This window comes from Crocodylus siamensis, chromosome 2 (assembly GCF_052110815.1).
Source record: "Crocodylus siamensis isolate JL-2025a chromosome 2, ASM5211081v1, whole genome shotgun sequence".
In the NCBI taxonomy this organism is placed as follows: domain Eukaryota; kingdom Metazoa; phylum Chordata; order Crocodylia; family Crocodylidae; genus Crocodylus; species Crocodylus siamensis.
In genome coordinates this window covers 89,989,496-90,014,501 of record NC_143396.1, presented here as the reverse complement: position 1 = coordinate 90,014,501, position 25,006 = coordinate 89,989,496, and the positions used below count along the sequence as shown (strand labels likewise).

General features: G+C 41.9%; 1 protein-coding gene across 2 annotated transcripts in view; it reads left to right on the top strand.

Moving 5' to 3' along the window:
* The window catches only part of LOC149870487 (uncharacterized), a 293,036-nt gene extending 272,080 nt beyond the window's left edge, over positions 1–20,956 (top strand). For both annotated transcript variants that reach the window (XM_090036321.1, XM_090036320.1), the window contains 6 exons: positions 5,313–5,510; positions 9,317–9,472; positions 11,698–11,721; positions 15,463–15,542; positions 16,493–16,583; positions 16,976–20,956. In XM_090036321.1, the coding sequence (XP_089892447.1) occupies positions 5,444–5,510; positions 9,317–9,472; positions 11,698–11,721; positions 15,463–15,542; positions 16,493–16,583; positions 16,976–16,992 (435 nt within the window). In that variant the 5' untranslated portion in view covers positions 5,313–5,443 and the 3' untranslated portion in view covers positions 16,993–20,956. The remainder of the gene's footprint in view (positions 1–5,312; positions 5,511–9,316; positions 9,473–11,697; positions 11,722–15,462; positions 15,543–16,492; positions 16,584–16,975) is intronic.
* Positions 20,957–25,006: the final 4,050 nt, after the last annotated feature.

The window sequence follows — 25,006 nt, the reverse complement described above, 5'->3', positions numbered from 1 at the left end:
ATACTTTTTCTTTCTGACTCGCTACATTTCTTCTGATATCAGGTAGTACAATAGCAGCCAGTAAGTACAAGCTATTTCATGACAGCTGTCATTTAGAACTGGGTCTATTTCCTTGGCATGAACTGATCATTCCTATACTGTACATGCATACTCTGCAGTGGAGTAACACAAGGCAATAGCTGTAGTTCATAATCAGGGTGGATTTGCTTTAAATCACTGGTCAGGAACCCTGATTTAATCATTGTTTTCTACAAAAAGTGCTTTCTTGTTTGATATAACCTTAATACATATTATTCACAACTCAGCAACAGATTTAGGTTTCATTTGTAGAAGGTACACGCTATACATTTTAAAGCAGTGGTTTATTTTGATATTTTTTCATTTTAATTTTGTAGCTACATCAGAAAACTGAATTATGATTTGTTTATTTTATTTACCTAAGCTAATTGAAGCCTTATGAAGTCATTGGGGAGTGAACTATCTCCAATTCACTAGATTAATCATGGGTATTTGAGGGATATTTTTGCCGTGCTTTATTAGGAGGACAACAACCATCACCAAAACAACAGACATTTAAATTGTTTTATTCAACTAAAACAACTAGCTTATGTATTTTAGATATTTTTCTTCAACAGCAGACATGTATAATTATTTTAACAAAACAAGTGTGTATTTTTGAATTTTTAACTATTTTAGTTATAAATGTGAAATGTGTTTATAACAAAAAATAAATAGATGATTTCAGCCAGGTAAACATGAGAAACTTAAAATACTTGCAGAGAGACAATAGGGCTGAAGGATAGGTAATCAGCTCTGTTCTCTCTTATCTCCATATACCGCTGTGAAAAAGGATGTTACCTGTGCACAAATCCACAGTTTGAGAACTGAAAGTACCACATAGATGCTTAATGGGATTCTTCTAGACTGAGCACTGAGTCCCATTGGGTAGAGAGGGTTTCTTTAATCTTTACTAATCTATAGAGGAGCCACTGTAAAATTGGGCCCCTAATATAGTCCACGGCCTGTTGTCACTTATTTATAAAACTTTTCTAAAAATGTTACCTGAATATATTGTCTCAAATATTATATCATTAAAAGTTATAATCCCCATTCCATGATAATATCTTTGAGCTTTAACCTATCTTAAATTAACACCATCTTTATATAGGGTTTTTTTTTTACAGCATCTTAACATCAACAAAAAAGATTAAATCAAAAAATCCAATTTAACTCATAAAATTGATTTTTTTTCATTTTTAAAACAGTCACTGATTTTTATCCACCCTGTTTGTAATGTAGCTGGGTTAGTTCCCCACTTTGAGGTGACCAACTTTTGAAGTATGTTGTTGTGGGTGCCGACTTTCCCTTTTGTCTTCTCTACATGTGCTTTGAAGGCAAGTGTTTGGGCTGATGTAACCCCCAAGTACACAGGGTTCTGGTGATTACCCAGTGGGATTCCATCCCAGATTGTTTAATTTCTGTTTGGATTCTCTATGGTGTAAGTGAAAAGGTGTGACCTGCAGCTTGGTTGGGTTGGCATGAAGCTGGTTCTGACTATAGTAATCTAAGAAGTTGCTCAGTGAGTATGTCAGTTTGTTTCTTGACAGTGTGGTAAAGTCCTTCTCTTGTGGTGTGATGCATAGATAATCAGCATGTATGAAGCTCCTCATATTACTCTGTATGGGTTGCTCATTGGTATATGTGCTAAAAAAGATCAGTGCTTGCCTGCTACCCTGCAGCGGATCATAGATTCATCGATTGTAAGGGCAAAAGGGACCTTGGAAGATCATCGGGTCCACCCTCCTGCACCAAGCAGGAAAGACAACTGGGGTCAGGTGACCCCAGCAATGTGACTGTCTAGTCTCCTCTTGAAGACTTCCAGGGTAGGTGATTGCACCATCTCTGGAGGGACTCTGGGGCTTATTCCGCAATCTGGACACCCTGACTGTGAAGAAGTTTTTCCTAATGCTGAGCCTGAATCAATCTTCCAGGAGTTTGTGGCCATTACTTCTGGTTTTCTTCTCGGGTGCCCTGGTGAACAGTTGCTCACCGAGCCCTTGATGTACTCCACGAGTGTAGCAGCAAGCTGCTACCAGGTCTCATCTCAGCCTTCTTTTCCTCAGGCTGAAAAGTCCCAGATCCCTCAGCCTTTGTTCGTATGGCTTGCCTTTTAAGACTCTGATCATACTGGTGGCTCTTTTTTGGACTCTCTCAAGCTTGTCCACATCCTTGTTAAAGTGTGGTGCCCAAAACTGGACACAGTACTCCAGCTGTGGCCTCACCAGGGCTGAGTAGAGTGGAAGAATCACCTCCTTGGTTTCACGGGAATGCATCTATTGATGCATGACAGAGTATTATTTGCCCTTCTGGCTACAGCATCGCACTGCCGGCTCATATTCATACTGTGGTCAAATACTGTGGTCATTTTGTCGTCAAATACTGTGGCTCCATTTCTTGCACAGTTCTACATAAAAATGTCTATTCTCTAAAAGAGATTGGATGGGCTATACTAGGCTGTCGTTGTGCATCATACTGTAGACTTTGGCAATCAGGTTTTGGTGTCTGACTGTGTCATATGCTGCTGATAGGTCTACAAACCAAACACCTGTTATCATCCCTTTCTTGCATCCACCTTTTGCAGTGCAGACAGAAGATACAGAAGATGTTCTGGCTTGAAATGTCCAGAATTTCACTCAATTGGCCATTTTTTAAGATGCCTGCAGCCATGAACTTGTGTTTGGTCATGGCTATAAACTGCTTTCAGTGACCAAACTGGGCAAAATTGTCACTTCTCTCTGTGTCCCTATGTGTTAGCTGATGTTTAGTATTTGGCTAGTGCAGGACTTGCCTAATCTAAATCTGCTTGTTCTGGTAGTAGATGCTGTTCAATATGGTGTGAAAGGTAATGAGAAAAAGGCCTTGCTAAAGCTTACAAAGATGGCACAGAAGTGATGCTGCCCTAAAGTTCTTTGGGCCAGAGGCGTCCTTCCCTGAATTTAATATAGATATTACACAGGCCTGTCATTGTAATTTAGGTAATTCAAGGGTTGATGAGCAATTGTTAAAAAGGCGTAATACCCATAACTTGGTTGCAGGACCAAAGTATTTGATGTGCTCCATGCATATGTCATTAAGTCCAGGTGCTTTGCTATTCTTCAAATGACTTATTCTGCCCTCAAGTTCATCCATTGTGTACGACATGCTAAAATGATTTTCCTTCATATCAGTTTGCCACATAATCCATATTTTAGACTGTTTTTCCATAGCTTTACCATTGAGCAGAAGTTGGTGAGCCATCTGATTGGCTGTGGTGTTATGGTATTGCTGTACTTTCTTTGGGTTGTTGCTCAGCTTGTGAACAGTTAACCATGTTTTCCTGCTAGTGTGGGTCATATCTATTCCTTCAATCAATTCTCTCCATTTCCCTTACATTTCTTCTTGGAGTTTGTTAGTTAGGACCGTCCGTGCCCCAGTAGTGTCTTCTTCTGAGAAAGGATCTTTTTGAAGCATTTACTGGTATTTTTTGTATTCAGCTTCTAGTATGGGAGTAAGCCCTGGTACATACTCTGTTCTGAATCCTTGAGCTATATACCTCTTAGAGATTTGCGCAGTGCATTCACGAAGAGGTCATACTTATCCGAGACTAGTTTGATGTGTGTCACTTCTTTGTCAAGGTTTTCAGGAAAGCCCCACCAGTCTGCTTTCTTAAAATGACAGTGACTATTTATTGGTATGTTTGGAGTTATGGCTACTGTGATACTGACAGCAATTGAGCTGTGCTATGTGTGGGGAATGGGTTCCAAAATGTCTTTTTTGCACTTCTATATTGCTATCAACAAAGGCGAGGTCAGGATTATAGCTCCATCTCCATCAGGGGCTAGTCACCCAGGTAGCTTTGAATTGTAGATCAGGCTCAGGTGGTACGCCTCGGCCCACATCTCAACCAAGTTGCCATTCTCATCATTTTAACTGTAACCCCATATGATGCTGTGGCTATTAAAGCCACCGATGATCACACATGCTTTTTCATTGTTTATGTTTCCTGGGTTTACAAGGTAACATGCTTCCATTGAGACTTATAAATGGATGTTACTGAGATGTTGTCCATATTCATGGTCAAGATTTCTATGTCATTTTATTCTGTCATTGATGTCGTGTTGATGACAAAGTCTGATTTTATGAACATAGAGATGAAGTATTTCCAGTGCAGCCTTTCTAGGGCTAATTTCATCCTAGGGATCGATGGCCCTCTGTGTGTCTCCTGGAGACAGAGCATACAACCATTGTAGTTGATGCAAATCCTGGGAGAAAAATGTCCTGTTTGACTGTCTAAGAATGTCCTGTGTCACAACCATAGGCCTTTTTCGGGGCCAGCACTGACAGTCATCTCTGTGAATCCCGCTATGTTTAGAGATGACTGTCAGTGCTGGCCCCGAAAAAGGACAACGGTTGTGATACAGCAGATCAACCTGTTGCGAATTAGAAGTTTACATTACATACATTCTGAGATTGCTGATGAAAGGTTTTAGCAGAATTTGCAGAATCATTGAAATCTGATAGGGACCAAGTTGTGAATGCTTCTGCTATGGCCTGAATGGGGAACACAGACTCATGAAAGAGATCCAGTTGGGTGAGGGCACCTTCTAAAGAAAGGTGATGAAGGAGATTACCAGGTAAATTCTGAATTATTCAGGCATTCTTCTTTACCTGCCCTTAGTGAAGGAATTATTAAAGATAGAGGGAGAGACTACTGAGAATCACTCTGGGTTGAATAAAGATTGTTAAAGCACCAGTTACCAAAGTCCCAAGTGAGGAATGGCAGTTCGTGGTATAGATGAGGAAACTCTACCTCATAGAGAGGAAAGGAAAAAAGGTGAGCATCAATAGCAATCTTAGTTCCCAAAACCTAACAAGGCTTCTCCGAGCAGGCAAAAACAAAAATATGTATTAGTTGATAACTCAGCCAAATGTAGGTAGAATGTACAGATGAAAGGCATACCCCTGACATTAGCATCAGATCCTTAAAGATTTCAAATCCCTGCCCCAAAACATAGGCGCGCTTAACATATGTAAACTGATATATTTTTTCTTGACTTTTTTCCTGGGAAATAACCAAACCATTTAATGTCAAATGTCCAAAAATGTCAAGCTGAGGCAAGTGCCTGGCATAACCAACTTCAGTCCAAACAGTTTGCCAAAGTTTGCCAAAGTTTAAGCAAATAAAAATTGGATCTTGTAATATGAAAATCTATAATGTAAACTTTTGTAATAAATGGTGCCATCTGCCTCACCAGCAATATTTTCATTTTCAGGGTTTAATGATAAATCTAAGAATGTGCATATCAAAGTTTCTGCACAGACAGCAGATGTAGTGAACCAGACAGAACAGAATGTCACAGGAACATCAACTACAGCCGAGAAGATTAACGTCACAGAGATAACCATGGAGCGCGTGCTGCCCTCACGGGCAAGCACATTACCAAAGTACAGTCCATCTTCAGTTTCTACAGGTTGGCTGGTCATTTGTATTGGGTTTCATTTTGGTTTGTTAAAACATGTTTCTGGGTGCCTGTAGATTTGCGAGGACTCTGTTCCGACGTGCTGTAAGTACAGCACATCGAAGCAGATTTGATTACTTGAGTCTTCTGGAGCATGCCAATTATTGAGCTCCAGCAGCATCTGCATCATATATTTAGTGTCCCCATGCTTCAAAATGGTGGTGGGGGGAACTTTAACTAAAGTACATCAAACAAGCTTTAGTTGAATCACAGGATGCTGAATACATTAGAAGCTGCAAGTGCTTTAATTAGAGCAGCTCTCAGAGCCGCTCTACGTACATGTGCAGTGGGAGGGCACTTTAAAGATGCCCTCTGTGTCTTATATGCAGCAGGGGCAGAGGTGTGTTTGCACACATGCCTGGATTCTCTCCCTCTCCCCTCTTATTCCCTGAGCAAAGGAAGCATCTGTTATTTCTGCTCTTCTCCCTACTACAAGTTGCTAGTTTGTTCCTGATAGAGGCATAAACTCATACAGATAAAAATATTACGTGTGTTTCCTACTCATCCACCCCACTATAAGAACCCTTGTTGGAAACTACTGTATTAGAGGGTCTTTTCTGCTCAGTATTCACTGCCTGATTGACCAAGGGATATTACTATGATTTTTCTAGCAGGGTAGAATTTTCACAGGATCCATTTTCTGTGATATACAGACACTTTAGAAGCATTCCTTAGTAGCAGGGGTATACTTCAGGGTAGCTCTAGTCTTTTGGATGTTACATTGAACTCTACCACTCTTAGAACATTGTAGCCATATTGCCTGTTTATATGGTCCCTGTGTCAAGTTCTCTACACCGATGTTGATTTGAGTCTGTTTCACACCTTCCATCCAAAGCTCTCAAAGAGATTTGCAAGCATTATTTCAGCACAATGTGCCTCAGATAGAGGTAAGTGTTATTGTGCCATTTAACAGAATTGGAAACTGAGGCACAGAAGGTGCATCTACACATCCAATTATCACAAAGCAATAAACTCCAGCACAGTTTGCACCAGAGCCAGCTACTCCCAAGTGCTGCGTCTTCACATGCACCTGGGACCACAGCTGTTTGAACTGAGGTGGAGCAGCCCTGGGCTGGCAGAGGACTTAGGGAGTTAGTCACAGGCTCCAGATGGAGATAGTGGATGGAAGAGGGGCTGGCTGGGGCTTGAGGGAGCTATAGTGTTGGGTAGCTGGCAAGCAGTCCCTGCACTTTAGCACCTTCATGCACAAGCCAGCCCTGGTCACTGTCTACATGTGTATTTTGGTGCACTAAATGACTCTGTTGTAGGATAGTACTTGTCCCAGACAGTACTATCCTACAGTGGAGTTAGTTATTTTACTGTGCCCTAATATGGGAGCACATGTAGATGGTGACACTTTCCTGGGGAGCTAATTAGTCAGCTCTGCAGTAAAGCATGTGTGTAGATGTACCCAGAGGAGTTTTGATTTGTCTAAAGCAGTGATTCTCAACTGTTTTAGACACAAGGCACCCCTGAATAGACTTGGAGGGATGCCAGGCCCCCTAGAAAAATGCCACCTCTTTATTTTCACTTGTTTTTTTACTAAGGTAAAATAAAAAGCAATTCTTCTGTTGTAAAGAACTCAGAAAACTACAAAAGGGAAGGATGTTTTTAACACTATGGATTCCTATTGGGAATCTCTGGATTTATTGTGTCAATCATGTTTGCACACCTAACAGTGCTAACATTGCATGCAACCCCATGGCACCCTTAAAAGGATCACAAGGAACCCCAGGGTGCCGTGACACCCTTGTTGAGAATCACCAGGTCCACTGATTCCCGGCCCAGTAATTTAATCATAAAACTATTCCACTTAAGCAGAAGCAGAGCTTTGATCACTCAGAGGTTCCTGGGATTGCTGTTAGATGTTCTCTCCATGGGGAAAGTTTGCAGTTTTGCCACCATTCATGTCCCCAGTTCTTTACTTGGCTTCCTTTTGTGTTCACTGTAGTAGAGAGGAAATGGTTGCCAGGGAACTGTTCTCTGATTCTCAAGACAGAGTAGTGCCATCCTGGGGACTGTTCTAACTTGTGCCAGCTGGCCACTGTTCCTAAGGACCTGCATTCCAGCATAGTCAGAGTAGTACATGCTCCAGCCATGACTTTCACTTCCATGCTTCCCCTCTATTCTCAAAGTTTCCCTGTATTTGGAGCTGAAGATGGCCTAGGAGCCCCACACCTTGGCTTGCCACCAGCTGAGAACCCCAGCACACCCCAGAATTTATTAGCTACCCAGATCAGTTGGTTGCAGCCTGTCTTGCTATCTAGCCAGTGAAAACAGGGGCAAGAGCACAAGTGTGGCATATGTTAATGGTATTTTACCTAATATAGGTAGTTGTACACCAAACTCTCTGGCCCATTATTTATGTAACTCAAGAACAGAATGAAGAATATATGCCCGTTCATATGACAGGTGAGTAAGAATACAAGTGACTAGCACAATTTTAGCAGTTATTGCAGCTTATACCTTTACTCCACACTGAAACTGGCTGGGTCACATCAGACTGACGACTCACTTTTTGCATACCCCCCACCCCGAAGGTGTGGTGGTGTTCCCTAGAATTTCAGTTTTCTTACCCTTATAATGATCTAAAAATATACATGTTGTAGAATAGATGCAGGCAAATTGGTCTAAGTTCACAGATAGTCGAAACAAATATTTCTATGAGGTATGCCCTGCCTCTTTCATCTACTTAACTGAAGGTAGCCAGATACTCAGTAATGATAATTCAAAAGGAAACTTTATCCATTATTTTTATTTATGTATTTATTTGATTTATATGCTGCCCCACTTGAGGCTCAGGGGAGCTTACAAAAGAGAGCAAATTTACTTATAAAACAGGCAAAAGATATTGAAACAGGAGAAACAACATATAAAAGTATTAAAATAAAATATATAGCAACCTTGCCCCCCCCCCCAAAAAAAAGGGTGCAGGGAAAATTACATCACAAAGAACTGTACAATATCCTGTGAGGGGCATGTGCCTTCATTATCATGAATAAGGAGGCACATAAAGCATTATCATCATTTTTTCCCTGCTGGAGATGAGCAATGGAGCCCAGAGGGACATCCAAATTAAGAGTATGTCCAGGCCTCCCCAGATCAACTCTCGGAGTAGATAAATGTGGTATGTTAGCATGCCGAATGTGAGGCCAGTTAGCCTCCCCAATATTAGGCAAACTCAGGCATCCGTCACCGTGCTAATGTTCTGATCACATGCTCAAATTTCTCTTCACAACCCAGCATAAGCCAAACAAAGGGTAGGAGTTAACTGAACTATCTGAACAATGCCATTGGATGAAATTGTCCCCTAGTCAACCTTTTGTCTGACCCCGTTACAGGCCCTGGGATATAGTGGAGCTCTTCAGAGGCTGCCTGATCATGCTTAAAGAATCTGTACCATCTAACATGTATGTTGTGCTCTTTTGGTATCCAATGGGCAGAGCTTTGGAGAATAGCACTTTCTGCCCAGTTCAACCTTTAGGAACAATCCCATCATGTTGGGGCACTGAATCCCAGTGCCTCACAATAAGAAACATATCCTGCTTTGCAGGCCTTGTCATGTAGATTACACTGGATGCAGAAAGTATTCATAAAGGGAGGATAAAGGCCACAGGAATCATAAGACATGCAAAGTGTCATGCAAAGCAGGATCATGTAGTCTGTCAACTTTACTAAATAACATTTCCTGCTGCACTTTTAATTCATTGTGATGTTGTATTTAAATTTAACTTAAATTAATTAAATGTACCAAACAGAGCCAGAGGTCCCAGAAAATCACACTGAACACAGGCATGTGAAGACTGTCACTGAAACCACACAAGTACCTGAGATGACTAGCACACATGAAATCAGGATGACTGGGAAAACTCTAGGACCCATCGGGACAGACACACCTACTGCAGAACCCCCAGGTAAGGAAGAACGAACATCTCCAAGTATTAACAGAACAAACACAGTAATAAGGATAGTCCTTATTAAATACAAAATACTAAAATACAAGAGCTATCTAAGCAATAACCATGAAGTTTGAAAGCCTAAGTCCAGGTTTTAGGTTTGTTTTAAGGAAGTAAAGACAGAATTACAAACATCAAGAGAAATCAGTAGAGTAAGTTAAGGCACATAGAAATGGGAGACCTGAGTTTTAAGCCTTCCACAGCCCTCACTTCCCAGGAAACCATGCTAAGTATCAGCTGCTAGAAAAGTATTGGGGAAGTGAGCCATCTACCCCCTTCCAGTTTTAGCTAGACTTCTGGGAAGCCAAGATTGCAAGAGGTATGGGACCAGAGAGAGCAAGTGTGCAAGCAAGAAGTACCCTGATTAGTATTTCAGAGTTTAAGCTCAGGGAGGAAAGGTAAGTTCTGGGTTCCAGTCCCTGGTTCCCAGCATACTTTGCGCATTCAACACTAGGCAATAACTGATTAAAAGCAGAAAGAACCCTCTGAGCAGTAACAAAAAGAACCCGATGTGGCCCTAAGAAATAAGAAGTACAAATAATAATCAGTAGGGATGTGCAAAGCAGGCCCTATTTGATTTGGATTTGGATTCGGCCCGAATCAGGGACAGTGATTCAATTCATTGATTAGGATCACTGTCTTTGATTCAATTTGGCCAAATCAGAATCTGAAGATTCAATGCTGATTTGAAGAATCAGTGATTCGGAGATAGACACTGGTTTAAAAGTTTTTTCTACATACCTTGAAGTACCAGATGCAGCTTGTGATCGCTGTGATGCTGGGGCACATGGGAGTGCAGGGGGGCCCTCCATGTGCTTGGCACTGAACCCAGAAGTGGACCAGAAGTACTTCTGGTCCACTTCTGGGTCTGCCAGGGAGTGTGTTGGAGGCCCTCCATGCCTCCCTGCCTCAGAGGGACCCTGGGTGTCCCCCCCATATGCAAGAGGCACCAGTCATTGAGCCGGTGGAGTACGGGGGATCCCCCCGTGCACTCCCTGGTGAACCCAGAAGTGGACCAGAAGTGCTTCTGGTTCACTTCCAGGTCTGCTGCTGAGCGCACTGGGGAGCCCCCCATGCTTCTGTGGTACACTCCATCCACCCCAGCATCATAGCATTCACGAGTCCCTGCTACCTAGAGGTATGTAGAAAAAACATTTAAAGCTGTGTCTATGTCCAAATCTTTCCAAATCTCTCCAGATTGATTCGGAGGGCTCTGATTTGATTCAGGGAGTTTAAAGGGTCCTCTGCTTTGATTCAGATTTGGAGATTTGGCCACTGAATCGGGCCATATCTTTGCTGAATTGAATCAGGATCTGAAGCTTTGCACAGCCCTAATAATCAGCTATGAAATTTACTTTTAGGGACTCAGTAACTCCTGTGCCAGTCTTAGTTTGTGGGAATAGCTACCAAATTCCAGTTTTAAGTTTTGTTGCAAGGAGATAAAAACAGTATTGCAAACTCTAAGTGGTATTCATTTGAAATTGAAGGGAGACATTTCTTAAACACAAAAACATGGATGAAAAATAGAAACATTTACTTTTTTTTTCTTTTTCTGTTTGTGATTTTGACAAGCTCTAGAAAAGGTTTAAATTAGTTAATTTTAGAAGAAATTACCAAAAATTTTAAAAAAATACAACCCCCCCCACCCCAAATGGTCTATAATTGGCAAATATCACACAGGGAGAGACAAATCCTGCCCTGAAACTACCTAGACTAAGACATAAAGGATGAAGCCATTAGGACTCCTTACACAGACTTGCCAAGTGTCAAAGGTGGATGCAAGTTTGGAGGAAGGAGGAAGTGAAATTTAGCAGCAGCCTTTCCTGTTCCTTCCCATCTGTGCAATCACCAGAGTGGCAAGATCAGCTGAAAGCAACTAGCATGGCTGGGGCTCAGTTGTGTTAAGTGTCATACAAACATAGGAGGCAGTTCCTGGCACAACAATTTTACATAATAAGATGAAAACCAGATTGAGACAGAGTAAATAACAAGGAAGGTAGTCAGAGTGAAGACACAGACATAATTAGTAGCTGCATAATTACTAACATTAACAAATAATAACTTGCAAATTGTGATTTACTTCTGGTTATACCCATAATGCATAAAAAACTTACAAAAAAAGGCAAGGTCTCTAGCTTTAAAGTATTTCTAGTTATTATACTTTTATCTCTATTTTTTCACAGAGGAAGGAGAACACTCTAATCTAGGTAGGTCAATAACTTTTAACGTACATTTTTCTACTTACCAACAAATCACCCATTGTCCTCTCTCCCTACCCCTTCTACTTTGTCTCTCTTTTCTGAGTTGTGAAGCATTTTTTCTTTTCCCATGGATAGTTTTGAAGAATATACTGAATGCCTACATTAGCCTGAAATAAATCTGCATCTGTGAAGTAGGCTTATAATTAGGGACCTACTCAAATTGCAATTTTGCAGATTCCTGAAATAGGGCAATCTCCGCAAAATCAGTAGAGGAGGCGGGGGAACCTCACTAAAAATAAAATGCTGGCTCCTCAGTGGGAACCAGAAGTCCTCCCAGCTACACAGCCTGGCATAAACAGGGCTGCCTGCATGAAAACGAGCAGACGAGATGGCTACACCCCAACCCATGCCACTGATTGACTGAGAGGGCTTCCTGTCATGTGGCCCTTCAATGAGGAGCAGGTCTGCATGGCAGACAGCCCTTTCCACCAGTCAGTGGTAGGGGTTGGTGTCCCTGGGGCCCCTCGGCCAATCAGAGGAATGGGGGCACCCCACAACTATAAGCCCATGAAAATAGCTGCCCTTGAAATTGGCTGGCCACTATCTTGAATTGAGTAGACCCCTAATTGTAAATACTCTTTGCTAAGACTTGGGATATAGATGGAATATACTATGGTCACTAGCTAGAAGACATGAAACAAAAGGGAAAAAATGTATCTTTTATAAATGTACTCTTTGTTTTAGTGGCTAGGAATAATTATCAATGTGTATTTTCTGATGCATGATGTTTTTTCATTTTCCTCTGAAAAGAGAACTGTCTCCTGTGGTGCTGCACATGCACATGCATTAAACAGGGTTTCTTCAGCTTTTCCACAGTAAAGCTCACAAAATAACAGAGGAATGATTTTGGGAAGAAATCATGAACCTCTGTTTTAACATACTTTACCATTTTTGTGGTTACTTTTGGGATTTGTTGAACTGGCTAGACATTTTATTGAGAAGACAAATACTTATAATTTCATAGACATCAGGGCTGGAAGGGACCTCGGGAGATCATCGAGTCCAGCCCCCTGCCCAAAGGGCAGGAAGTCAGCTGGGGTCATAGGATCCCAGCAAGATAAACTCCAATTTAATCTTGAAGATGTTCAATGTAGGTGCTTGAACCACCTCCGATGGCAGACCGTTCCAGACCCTGGGGGCCCGGACAGTAAAGAAATTCTTCCCTATGTCCAGCCCGAAATGGTCTTGCAGGAGTTTGCGACCGTTCGACCTCGCCATCCCATGGGGCGCTCTGGTTCAGTTGATGTTACATGATTTCATTACATGACATGATTTCTTTCCTTTTTTTTTTTTTTTAAAGAAATGTTTGCTGCAATGTGTTTTGGGTGTTCAGATCTCAGTAGGCTGTGCTGATCATCCAAAACACCCAACACTTCATAAGTTTATCTCTTGAATGGTAAGGTATCACAAATCATGATAAGGGAAGCATGGACAATGTGTATTTGAATTTGGTTCAGATAAGCACAGGTAGATCAGGCATTAGCCCTATGATTACCTGATATTTTAGGGTTTTAAGTCTAATAAGTATTTTTATTTCTAGTATTTCAATATCTTTATTCCGTACCAGCTGGAAATAAAATGGGGAAAGGGAGAAATTCCATCCAAAGATTTGACTTCAATTGTAGAAACAGAAAAAGGAGTGCTGGGTTTATATTATTTTTAAACTGTTCACCTAAATTTAATGGCAAGCTGTTTGTTTCTTTAGATGTTACAAAATACTTCTACTCACATTATTATATCTGATCTATCAGTCTCCTGACTGAAAGGAAATAAAAGAAAAAACTAAACAAAAACTCTATCAAGTTATTGTTGAATTCAAGCAGTATTGCTTCAAAAGGCCTATAACGTTGAGTCTACCTTGGCTTTGAAGCAGTCCACACACATCCAAGATGGAGCTCACAAGCTCTTGACAAAACTGCACAAGTCATCATGTTCTGCAAAATTTCTGGTGACAGGGCAAAAAAGTGGAAGTACTCTCATATAAAGCAGCGATGTATTCTTTAGAGCAGGACTGTCTGACAGCCGGAAGTCCACAGGCAGTACTCGGGCTCCCATTTTAGGCATTGCTCCCCCCATTGCTCTCCTGATGGTACTACCAGAGTCTCCAGGCTCTGACTCCGTCCTCCAGCTTTGTTACCTGTCCCTGCCCCTGGGGGCAGGTTGGCATGGTATGGTCTGTAGGGTTAAAGGAGCCCATGACCAGGACTCTGGTGTGGTGGGGTAGGATTTGTACTGTGCAGTGGGGGATGCCCACATGGCACAGGGGTACTTGTGCAGTGTGTGACAAAAAACTTCTAGAGCTTGTGGCTCTGCTCCCTCACTTATGTTTCTTTTCTTCTTTCTCTTTCTTTGTCTTTTCACATGTCTGTCAACCTGGTTGCCTTGGCAGCCAGGTTGCTGCATACATGACCTGGCTCAGGTAAAAGGGGGTGCATCTAGCCTCTCCATTGTTCTGAGTTCTGACCACATGACATGGGGGCTAGGCTTAAGCCAGTGTCACTCCAGTAAGTAACGCTGATGTTTTTTCAAATTGATTGGTTGGCATCACATAACACCCATCCCTGACTGGGTCCAGGTGATAAGGTCGGTAGGGCTACTATGTTGGTGGAGGTAGACATCCTTCTGAACACAGAATCAAGCTGGGTACCTCCAGAATTCTCTGGACATTGTTGTGAGTAACATATCTGAATTGTAGCCAGTAACTTAAATCTGGGTGTTCTAGATGGGTATTAAAAGAGCCAACAAGCCCCTTATACTGTTTTGCTCAGGGCTTTCTTTCAGAATTCTTTTTTGGTCTGTATTCCTTCCCTATGCCTTCCCTCTCCAAGCAATAAAGCTATGTATCATAGGAAGCCTGGCAGTAAATGTTTGAAAGAGATCAAGCAAGCCTTTTTGTTCCCTTTGCTCAGCTAAGGGAGGCTACTTTCTATGCTTCAGGCCATAAGAAGCATCCAGCTATATCCTCCTAGGGTTAAGCAACCCCTAGGTCTACAGGGCTTGTGTACCCTGAGCAGGCACAGAGCCCTAATGGAGGCCAGAGCTTGGGTGGTGGCAGCAATTACCCCAGGCTTGTGGGTGTGCTCCAGGAAAGGGGTTGGCCAGAAGCTGGTACCCTTTGGGAGGCATCTGAAGCTTGGTTTTGGTCAGATGCAGTGAGGTGGGCAGCTTAGCACCAGAGCATCCCCTACTGGCCCTCCTCACAATGCAACGTGGGGATACCCATGGCAGGAATGGCCACATGGCATGGCCTGTGGCACACACAGCATGTGGCCAAGGGGGGGAGGGGAGCGGGGATGTGGCCCCCAGCTACTCAGAAGTTGAACAGCCCTGGTTTAGGCTAACTACCATGATGTTCAACAGATACTTAGAGGGTGTGAAACTTTGGTGATTCTAGGTTGATTCACTAAAAGTTTAAGCTGTAAGAAAATTACATTGCATTGTCAACAAAGTCAGTTACAGAAATGAAATACCATATACGTGACTCATTTTTTACACTCATCAGATTTTGATGTAGTGCATTTTTATTTCAAAGCACAAGAAAAAGTTTTTAGTGTACTATATAATAACGTTTCCCTGTTGTACTATCATCTCACCACCAAAGGTATGTATTCTCTGTCTTTTTCTTGATAACTTACAATACCATACCACGTAGATAACTGCTACTGTTTGTTTGCTTTGCTCTTTTAGTGACGATACTCATCATTGTCTTTGTAATCCTTCTTCTTGCTCTCACGTTCTGTCTTTGTTACATCTGGATGAAGCTAAAGGTAAGTCTAAACTAATGGTCACAATATTTGTTATTCTCAGTAGCTTATCAGTTCCTTCAATACTCTCTCAAGTTTTCAATGTTCCTTTTCATTTGAAAAAGGTTTTACTTACTATTTGCTCTCCTTTGGGGATTTCTGTCATCGAACAGCACTTTTAATTTTATTACTCTTAATCAGCATATTATCCCCAACTACCTTGATCACCTGATCTGTCTCCTTCTCTATTCTGTCACCAGCAACCATGCACTGGCAGAAAACTGTCTGTGAAAACATCACAGACCCTGTGGGGATGTCTGCACTACTCCCCTGCTGATTCTTGGGTTGTCACACATTAACATTCTTCATCTATCCACTCCCCCTCTGCATGTACCGCACTTGGAAATTAAATGCTTAATCTGATCTAGGGAGAACCCACAGCTCTTCTGTTGCCATCAAGATCTCTGTCACCAGCATGTTAGAGAGAGTCTTGTGGGGTAGAGGAGAGGGTGGGGGTTGGGGAAGATTCACTGCCTCATTTCCAGATTAGGTATACATGGAATGGGAGCAGATGATCATGGTATACTTGAGTGTGGCACACCCCATAAGCACTGGAGAAGTGGGGTAGAGATATATTCTAAATGAATCTAGCACACTCAGTTTAGCCTGAGTGCTATAATACTTTGAGGATAATACACTGCAATTTATTGTATATTAATATTGTTGACACAGAAAAAGTTCAGGCCTTTCCCTGCAATCATATTGCTTAAAAAGAACTAAGGCTTACTAGTATGTTCAGGCATTAAGCACTTAAAATATCAGGGTGCAACAGAAGCAGATGGCTATATGAAACACATTATATAGATTGAAAAATAAGAACAAGATGTTATCTGCTGCTAATGCTAACAGCATCATTACCATTGTTCTTAGGTATATACAATACCTGTGTTAACATCATTGTATTTCCTGCACAGAAAGATCAATTTAACCTCAAAAGAGGAGATACAAGCAGAGACGATTCAAGCATTCCGTTAAAAACTATTGAAATGCCAGCCTCAAAATCAGGTAGTGTATTCTTGGTATCCTTGATTCTGAAAGACTGTGTGTGAAAGGGGTATGTGATAATAGCTGTTATGCTTTAGTCTCTGATACTGTGCTTCACAGGGTCTAAACCAGCACTCCTTCAGTTTCCTCCAAACTAGTCTCCTGCCCCAAAAATATCATTTTGAGTTCTGGACTGAGAAAATCTTCAAATAAAACTCAGTCCATGCCTATTGGTATAGCATTAAACCATGAAACACTATTTATTCTGGAAACCAGGTTCACTTACAAACCATGTTTAATGGTCCCTGCTATTTATGTAACAATATTATACAGTACAATAGCTGCATTTACCATCTTACTCTTAATTCATGTACATTTTTCATGTTTCTCTTTTTCCTTTGTGTCATTTTTAGATGGAGAAATGAAATGAAATTCCTTTCAGTTCACAGCAATTTAACACCTCCTACAAAAAGAATGAATATGACTGAATCTTCCAGGAAATCTGCTTAATTAGAGAAAATGGCATAATAAGTTGTGTAAACTCCTTTAACAGGACATTTTGTGAATCAGTAAAGCTAGACGCAATAATTAACAGAGGTTAATTGTTGCTGGCTACTACTAATCTTCCCTTATCCATTTCCTTCTGTTCCTATTCCACTGTGACCTTGTTAAAAGCCAAGTCCCCTAATACAGGGATGTCTTCAAAAGGAAATTACTGTGTTGTAGCTTGGCTGAGAATTTACAGCCCACTAGTTACTCTGTACAAAATCACCGTATAGACACCATACATCTTCGCAATGCAGGAAGCTACCTTGCACATAAACCACAGAAGGTTCACATGAAGAGATAAAGCAGAATCGGTAGTACATTGTAAATTCATACCCTAGCTTACTGTGCCAAGAAGCAGTGTAATTTAGTTTCTGCGGCACTTCATGTTATCACAACTAGATGCATCTGGGACCTGAGTTATCTCTAAAAGCTCTAGCTTGTACATCTGTCCTACACTGCAGTCCACAATGTAAAGGTACCCTAATAACATCCATGTGTAGGCACATCTACTGTTTTCCAACAGCTGAACCACAACACTGAAGCAGAGGCTGGAATCAATATGGACTTGTATTATTGTCCACAGGAATGCTGGAGGCACAGTGTCTCTCCCAGGTCCCCAGCATGCAAGGCTATTATGTCTCTTCCTTTTCTTTGTCCCTCTCCCCTTTCTTTGAGGTGGCTTGCAGCCCTGAACATAACCAGAAGGAAGGTGTAATAGATGATGCAGCACTTGTGCTATCCTGAGTGTAGAGACTAGGATATTCCCGCTTCTACAGGGCACATCTAGAGAGGCCCCCTATGGTGCCATTGTTGCTGCGCCATTATTTAGTACTTCCTTCTGGAAATACTAAATGATAGTGCAGTAACAGCCTGTACTGCGGGGAGTGCATTGCTACAGTAACAGAGCTTCAGTGTAACAGTTTGAGCCTGCTAATACTAGGTTGCTGTAACACACGCTATGGTGATGTAGGGTCATGTGTAGATGCACCCACAGACATTCGGGAAGGATAGGGGGGAGGTTAGATCATGTTAAAAATGGCTCCCTCATCTAACTTAGTTTGCCCAGGCATGGACCTTAGACCTAGAGCTCTAGTTAAGCTGATCTAAGTGAAAATTGTACACAATTCAGAAAGTTTAGATTAGTTTAAAAATAGCCCACCCAATCTAAATTAACTGTAACCTGGAGGTAGTCCAACTTAGACTGGGTCCAGCGAAACCAATTTAACTGAATTTCTATACATTTCTCACAGCAGTGCCAGGACTGGGAAAGCCCAGCCACTAGCCCCAGTCTGGAGGCTCCACTTTGCCTACCTGCCCCCCTGGCACTGGCCTATTTTTTGGGCCCCACCCTAGATGAATAGCCCTCACCATGGACCAACCAGCCCCACTGAGCCTGCCAAATTCCTCATCCTGCAAGATGCTCCCAGTGCTGGTTTTACTGGCATCAGCTGGTGTGGGGAGCCAAGAAATTATGTTGGGATGGGAGAAGTGGAGAGTGCAATGCTGGGGGGTTCATCTGGGGATGAAAAATAGCCCCTTGTCCCAGGAGGGAAAGAACTCCCCATCTCCTCAAGCCCCACCCCCTCCCCAGACCCTACTGGTCCCTCTGATCCCACCAAAACCCTCCCCGAGTCTACCTCGCCCCCCTATGGTCCTATTTTGCCCCCCCATATGTTCAGTTCCCCATGGTGAACTATGTTAGCCCCCTGGCCCTCCACAGACCCCATTTGTCCCTCCAAGTCTCCCAGATCCTCCCATAGACCCTGCTAGCCCCACACCGAACACTTCTGATCCCCTGATTCCTCAAGCCTATCCACTAGCCCCCGCATCCCAACTTACCTTAGATCAGGAGACCATTTTTGACTTGATCTAACCTCCTTGAATATTTGTTTGTACCCTCAGTGAAGTCCAAAAGAGGTGCAAGTATAACTTTATGTGCACCTTGCTCCCATCAATGTACCTGAACAAAAGCCTGGAACACGTTAATCCCAATTTTTTTGTATATAGCTTGTCTTCTACTCAGTGAACTAAAGAAAAGAGAAGTTCTGAATAAGATATTTTTATACATAAATATTACACTGCTTCTGGTTTCCCTGAACCTCAGCTCCCCATCTCTAAAACAGAAATAATAGCGTTTCCTTACCACACAGAGGTGTTATGTGATGTGGCACTCAGATGTTTGAGTAATGGCAGCCACTGAAGTGCCCAGAAGAGGCAAATCACAAAGAAGCAAAATTTTAAATAAGACTGACAACTGACCAATTTTGTACTGTTTCAGAATGTGCCAGTGTATCTTCCTACTATATATTATGAATTTGAGTGATATCAGATTGTAATTAATACTCAGCATTCTACAGCGATGAAAAAATAAAATCATTTCACTTTCTTACATCAAGGGAAGGGAGAAAAAGGCCCAGAATTGTACTACTGAAGTGAAAGGGGTACTTGCTGTTGACAACACAGGAACAAACTCCCACTCAGAACACAGACAGAAAATAGCAGGTCCAGGCACTGGGTAAGTGGCACAAGTCCTGCCTCCCTTCCTGTCCCCACCCTGCAACTTTGTCTGTGCAATGCATGTGCACTGAGCTCTGAGCTGTCTGGCTACTGCCGGCTCCTGCATAAGCGGTGAGCTCTGACCTCACCAGGTCCTTAGGGTGAAGTCTGGCCAGAGTCCTGCTTTCATGTGGTTCTGAAATCCTGGGACTGAATGCCACTAGTGCTTACCTTTCTTCCCCTCCCTGCTGAATTCAGCAGCTGGGGAAAAGACAAATGGTAACGGCAACATTTACCCAATGGGCTCTGGCCAAACCCCATGCTGAGAGATCGCATGTAGCACAGCCAAACAGAAGGGATGTGACTGTGCCACAATGCCCCATGTGGATCCACCCTTGGAGAAGGCTGATTGGAAATGTTCCCCACTTTCTTCCAGGTGCTTAATAAATGGCTGATATGTTTTTTCTTATTTGTACATATTCTAAGTTATGGATAAGATCATTACAACAATTACACAATTACATTATGTTTTACTAAGAATTGCAGTTATACCTATCTTTCCTCAGAAGAATAATAAAATCTAAACTTTTGAAGAATCATCCATCACCTGGTTTGGTTTGATATATGGTAGAAATATTCTGCAGATTTTACTTTGGTTAAATAAATATCATTGTCAAGTTGGATTAATTGAACATTAAGCATGTGTTTAAGTGTCTTTACTAGATTAGTGCTATACAGGGTAACAAATGGTGCTAGCTGAACGCTGTAGAAATGGCCTTCACAAATATTTGTTCATTCTCAGCCAGCAGTTCAGGTCATCCGTGTTTAAATCCTATTTGTTTGATCTTTGCAAATATTTGTGTGACTGGCACTTTTTACAAATGTTTGTGTAGTAGAAAACTAAATCTGTTTAGGAATGATTTGTGACTCAAAACTAAAAGGTCAATTGTTTTGCAATATATAATTCAAAAAATGCCGGAAATATTTTCTCCCATTTTAACTAACTAGCCCTCACAATGACTTATCTTCATTGTTTTTGCCCTTAAAATATCTGTCAACTTACCTTAAATTAAGTATTTTTAAGAGAGACCACAATTAACATTCATGCCCCAGAGGTGATTAAATGGTAGATGTGAAACTCATTCCCATCCTGGTTTCAGACAGAAGTGAGAAGATGAGAGAACTTTCTAGCTACCATAAGGACAGTTTTCATTACCTCGTCAGAGTCAGGGGTTACACAGTGTGCGCTTCTATTGTCATTTATTCTGTGAGAATCACAATTCCACTTTGCATTAATAAACTCTGGAGGACAACTGATAGCCATTGCTGTGTTTTGCTAATAATCTATATAAGTATAGTCCAAAGTAGCAGCCTAAAAAATGTCTTTGGCCAAAAAAATTCTTGTCAAAGACTGAATGGGATTTATATGGTGAAACAATGTATTTATCAGGTAAAACAAATAAATCAGTAAGCTTCAAGAGTATTAGTGAGTAAAGGTATTGGGAATATTGTATTTTTATTTATATTTCATGTGGTTTTAAAATTGTACCCTGTTCCTCTATCAAATTATATGTTTTGAATAATAATTTTAAATAGCTTTATTCTCACCATTGTTTTATTAACAAATCTTCTGGCAGTAAACATTATACATTCTAAATCATTATACATCTTACATAGACATGACTAGAAGTTCTTTTTCATCTCACTCGATAGAAAAGCAGAGGGTAAACATAGCAACACGGAATCCAAAGTATGGGTAAGTGTTAAAAATGACAGTTTTTAACTGGTAGCGAGGTAATTGCCACTTATGCACATGAAAGTGAAATAAGATTTAGCTTGCTGTGTCTTAAGGAGGACACATATCTAAAGCATATCCTCTTATGGATTCCCAAAATATTGCATCAGTTATGGAAATATGCTTTGCCCACATTCACAGAACTCAGATCCATAAAAATGTAAAAGCAGAAAACTGGAGTCTAGATACCCCATGCACATCTGAAAGAGGATTGTGCTCAAATACTGGAAAACATTGGATTCTGTGAAGTCAGCAGTGAAAATGCTACCCAAAAGTTCACAAAGCATTCCTGATGGTGCAAATGCATTCGCATTATGTATATTATAGTGCTTTCCCTGTGGCTGTCATAAGGAGGTGTTTAATAATGGCACTGATTGTTTGGAGAGAGGTAGTCAGCTTTGTTAGCATGAAGTCAGGCAGAAGGCAGGGTAGATGTGCTCCTTATATAGACTAACTAAAATCAGAGATGTATAAATATTTGTAATCAGCTGCTTGCTTCATCAGATGCAATGAAGGGACTGCAGGAAGCAGAGCTAACAGAAAGCAGTGATTAGAATACAAAGGGGAGGAAAAGAAGGGGGCAGTGCTGAGGGAAGTAAGGGGGCAGAAGAAAGGAAAAACATTGTGTTATGTATAGTCTATCTGGATTAGCTTTTATAACACCTGTGTCCCTCAATGGGTTAACTGATTTGTTTTTCTCTTTCCCACCCACCTTGCCTCTCTCAGCAGGGCCCCTTCCTTTTTCCACCCCCTTCCCTAACCTTCATATTCTAATCATTGATTGCTTGGTCATTCAGAGATTCCCCGCTATGATACAGTCATGGAAAATATCAATAACCTGAAGCTTGCTTTAACCTCCCCCCTCCAACATGAGTGGTACAACTATATAAAAGACAACTTACGACATCACAGCATGTCTTTTTCTTTTCGTGTGTGTGTGTGTGTGTGTGTGTGTGTGTGTGTGTGTGTGTGTGTGTAAATTCTCAGTCCTAGGTGAGATGAACCATTCTAGGAAGAAAGAGCTCCTTGGGTTGAAATGACTTCCTAAATATGTATTTAGCCATGATCTTATAGAAGTCAGGAGAAGTTCATTTTTTCTGACTGTAGTAATGATGCTATGTCTCAGGTGAGAATTGAGCCCTTCACTGCAACAGAGTAGGCAGGCTAAGGCCCAAATCTTCTTGCACCTTGACATGCCTGAGTGGCACTTACATCACTGTGTAGCTGTGATCTGGAACACTTATGCACAGTCTGTATTCTATTTTCACCTGTGGCAAAACAAGATCCCCTTTCAGGCATACTGAATGGAAATAATGCAGCAGCAGGTTGCTCTTGGCCCTTCTACCCTTGCGGCTAGGGCACTTGCCTGGGGAGCATGAGAACTGGATTTTAGGCCCCTCTTAACTTAATGGGGCTTTAAATGTGAATTTTTCCTTCCTAGGAAACTATTCAAAGCAGGGCTCAGAATTGTTCTAGCCCTCCTGTCTTGATGCTGGCCCATTGGCAGTCAGGAGGAAAAATATATGGGGCCAGGAGATATTTAATCAGTTTAAGGGAGGGTGGCTCAGTGAAATGGGTGCTCACCTTGTAAGGCAGGTAGCCCAAAGTTTCAGTGCACCAGTATTCACTGGATAAATACCAGAGGAATAGTTTCTGCCCCACTATGGCATGGGCCAGGACCCCAACCCTTCTAGAACATCATCCTTCTCACTGAGCTACCCTCATTCTCCTCTGCTTCCTTTCTCCTATTCTACCTTTCAGGCTGCCCAGGGGTCAGTTTCAAGAGAAAGGCTGGAGAGTGTTTGGTCTCATTGTTAGAGCATTGTACAAGAAAGCAAGAGATGCAGGCTCAAATTGTATCTGGATGAGGGGGATCCTAGGATCCAGGTCTCTGGCGCTGTGGGCAAATGCCATAGCCCTGAGTTTAGTGGGTGAAAAGGTGGGAGAGCACTTCCTCCACTACTCCCATCAAGCACCAGCTAGATATGGCTTTTCTGCAGTCACCATTTTGGGACTTACCTGGTGCTATATGTGTGCCTGTATCCTGTTCTGCAGAGTGTAGTCTAGTGGGCATGTTCAGCAGGGTGAGCATAGCTATGTGGAATCTAAAATACAGGTAAATGTCAAAATGGCAATTACAGAGCTATGCAATTGCTTAGGCACACAAAGATGAAGTGGGATTTAGCCTTACATTTTCAACGCTTTCTCCTATAACCAAATCATGAACCCAGCAAGCTTAGGCTGGGTTGTCACACACAACTAGGAGACTTCTGAAGAACAGCTGGTACTGTAACAAGTTAGTTTCAGCAGGTTTCCTTCAAGGCCTAGGTTGTGGCTTTTGCACAGCCCTGAGTGAAGGGAGATTAGAAAGCTACACCACCACAAGATGAGGCCTAGGAAGCCTTCAGAAAAGCCTTTTGAGTCACAGCTCACTCCAGGCTTCCTGATCACTCTGAAGAAGAGGTAGCTGTTTGCTGCTGGGTGACTCCCACCCACACTTGCGCATGTGTGCTACATGGCATAGTGAAGTCTCCAGCCCCTTCCCACTCCCTTCTCCCCATTCCTTATCTACCTGCATCCTGGGATAGAGAGTAGGAACATTAGCACACAGCCCCATTTACCACTACACAGCTAGATCCCAGGATCATAAGGAAAATTGTATAGTTCACAGAGAAACATTTCAAAAGCACTAATTAGGCCAGATCCAGAAAAGCTATTCATGATCCTAAAGTGATACTGGTTGATTGTATCAAATAGGAGATGGGTACCAAAGAAAGTCTTTTTGATCTGGCCTTGAGTGATTAGGACATTAACTTTCAATATGACTTAGGCTTCTAATTGCAAAGCCACTTCTGAAAAGGGACTTGTAGGGCAAATCCTATTTCACCTAGTGGAGGGCCAAAATGCAGGTTGAGGCAAACTCAAGCAAACACGTGGGTACTGTGCAGAAGCAATTCTGTTATCCACTCTGCAAGTGTCAGTGACCCCATTATAGGAAGAGGATCACCCTCTGAAGATGCACAGATGATTCCTTGTTCCTATAATGAGAGTATTTATGTGCAATAATCTAATAAGAGCAGCTTTAATAGTAGTGACAGATTTGCTCATCACTAAATGCAGCTACACATGTAATTAATGTGGAGCAATAAACTCTGGAGCAGTTTAAGCTAGAGTGAACTGCTCTCAGGTGCAGTGTCTACACATGCACCTGACAAAGCAGCAATTTGAGCTGGGGTGGAGTAGGCCCCTGGCTGGGCTGACAGGGCACAATTTATGTCTACGGGCAGTATCCACATGTGTTTCAGTGCAGTAAATTATTCCACCATAAAATAGTACTGTTAGGGACAGTACTATCTTATGGTGGAGTTAATTTGTTTACTGCACCCTAATACTGGTGCATTTGTAGACAGTGACACTTTACTGGGTATGTCCACATGAGACACTTTACTGAGCAAATTACTGCATAGTAAGTACCACCATCTACTACAGATAAATTTGCTCTACTCAACAGCTAATTTGCTACCTGGAAATGGAAGTAGCAAATTAACTGCTGAGCAATTATTGTGTAGTAAGGCATGTGTTGATGGCAAGTGGTAGGAGTGGC